This window comes from Priapulus caudatus, unplaced genomic scaffold (genome assembly GCF_000485595.1).
Source record: "Priapulus caudatus unplaced genomic scaffold, Priapulus_caudatus-5.0.1 Scaffold17, whole genome shotgun sequence".
Lineage (NCBI taxonomy): Eukaryota > Metazoa > Priapulida > Priapulimorpha > Priapulimorphida > Priapulidae > Priapulus > Priapulus caudatus.
In genome coordinates this window covers 1,289,360-1,291,508 of record NW_014577078.1, presented here as the reverse complement: position 1 = coordinate 1,291,508, position 2,149 = coordinate 1,289,360, and the positions used below count along the sequence as shown (strand labels likewise).

Genomic DNA, 2,149 nt, shown 5'->3' with positions numbered 1-2,149 from the left:
GAAAGGACCATAAAATGTACTTTCCGCTGACATGCGAAGATTAAGTGTCGGATAACCTTTTGACCCTCAAGAGGCGGGGTAAACATGGATTTGTTGACTGTTAACAAAGGACTGAACTGCTTTTGCTATTGTGGATGTGAGGCTACAGTTGCACAGTTCAATTGCAAAGGCAAATGTTTGTTGAACAAGGTTTACGCTCCTTAAATCATATTATTTTCTAAAGCAGTCTGTATTAGCACCCTGAGTAGCACACTGTATTAGCACACTGTAATGAACCCTGAATGCTCGCATGTGTAGGCAAAAACATGGGGGCAGCCCATTACGCATGCATGGTGGTGAACTGGCACTATTCTAATCATAATTATTGCCTGGCAACCTGCAATGCAGATGTGTTAACTCACAGCTGAGCGAAATTCTCGCCTGCCTGAATATACTTGGATTTTAGCTGGTAGGATTTCAGCAACTCAATGGAGTGAGGTTATCACGCACGAAGGGTGATGCCATCTTTGATTATTGATAACACTTGCACGCGCCATCTCGTGGCAACTGCTTTTGCTATTAGAGCCCCCTCCACGCGCCCCCTCCCCCTACTCTCCCCCACCACCACCACTACGCTCGCACTCGACGCATATCCATGATAACATGTTAATATAACGAAGTCATTAAAGTTACACAGCTGTATCTTTATTCCTGTACTACCAGTATAGCAAAGCCTAGCTATCATAGATTTTAGATCTGTATTAGTAGTATCAGGAGTCTATCAATATTGATTGATAGACTCCTGGTAGTATCCTAGATATATGCTCTGAGCGCGAACGCGGTGGCGGGAGGGCGCACTTGATGAGGTTGCCAGTGAGTTTATCAGAAGAATACTCGGCTACAGTACACGTCAGTTGAGCGCTGTCGCTCTGCGGCACTTGTTAGGGAATTATTGCTCTCAAATTTCTGCCGAGTCGCATGCGGGGGATGGGAGCAGTTATTGCTAGTATCGCTCAGGATATACGTAGGAATAAGTCAGCAAATAGCTATAAACCAATTTCCGTACAAAGTAGGTGAAAAATAAAAGTACAAAATAAGCTCAATAACGTATACATTTTTGTTTTTATTTATGCCAAAATATAAAGGAGAAAATCAGTAAAACAGGAAAATACATGTCATACTCCTTTGAGAATATTTACTCCTGATATATGTGTGTGTGTGTGTGTGTTGTGCGTGTGTGTGCGTGTGTGTGCGTGTGTGTGTGGGTGTGTGTGTGTGTGTGTGTGTGTGCGTGCGTGCGTGCGTGCGTGCGTGCGTGCATGCGTGTGTGTGTGTGTGTATTATATAAACATAATATAAGGATGTTAACTAATCACAAGCACTCTTTATATTATAGGTAAGAGAGACGATTATTGAGGGCTTGGAGAATGCAGGGAAAGCTTTTGTGTCAATGATGAATGGTGGAAACATTGGTAAGCAATTGGTCAAGGCACTATGAGCCATGACCAGCTTGTTCTACTGGTGATAGGACTGTACACCAATACATGATAGACATGTTTAAAGCAGCACAAAGTCCACACAAATCGTGTTTTCGAGGTTATAGCTACTTTGTAGTAATTTATCACAGTGAAAGCAGCGACAGCAAATGCTAAGTGAGATCTAATATATTTTGTGTAACAACATTCAGCACTTATTCAAATGGAGCTTTTATGTTGACCAGCAGCAATATTTGAGTAATTGTGAATGCTGACATATGATGCAAAAACGCACAGTGTGTGCTAATGAATCGGTTTACCTGGTGTTTCGTGACGCCAAGCCGTACATAAACAAGTAGACAAACTGTGCAGGAATTAGGATTTAGGTGTGTACCAGCACTACATTTATGACTTTCCTACTTATGTGTTGAGCCATGCTAGCGTTTTTGTGCGCATCTGCTTTCCAAATAAAACAATATTGTTTTAATACAGGTCGCAGTTATGACATGTAAGGAAATGTACAAATTATTATTTTATTATTTTAATTATAATTTAAAGGGATAGACTAAGATTTTACTGCATATAACTGTATTTACTGTATAACAAATAGCTAGTCTATACCCACACGTATTTGTTACCAGGTACCTAATTTGATTGTTATAATTAATTACACATCAACGCTACGAAATTTGAAC

General features: G+C 40.5%; 1 protein-coding gene across 1 annotated transcript in view; it reads left to right on the top strand.

The window, feature by feature from the left end:
* LOC106810926 (prostaglandin reductase 2-like) overlaps positions 1 to 2,061 on the top strand; it is a 4,280-nt gene extending 2,219 nt beyond the window's left edge. Inside the window, exon 4 of the mRNA XM_014814413.1 lies at positions 1,376 to 2,061. Within this exon, the coding sequence (XP_014669899.1) occupies positions 1,376 to 1,477 (102 nt within the window). The 3' untranslated portion in view covers positions 1,478 to 2,061. The remainder of the gene's footprint in view (positions 1 to 1,375) is intronic.
* The last annotated feature ends 88 nt before the right edge of the window (positions 2,062 to 2,149 follow it).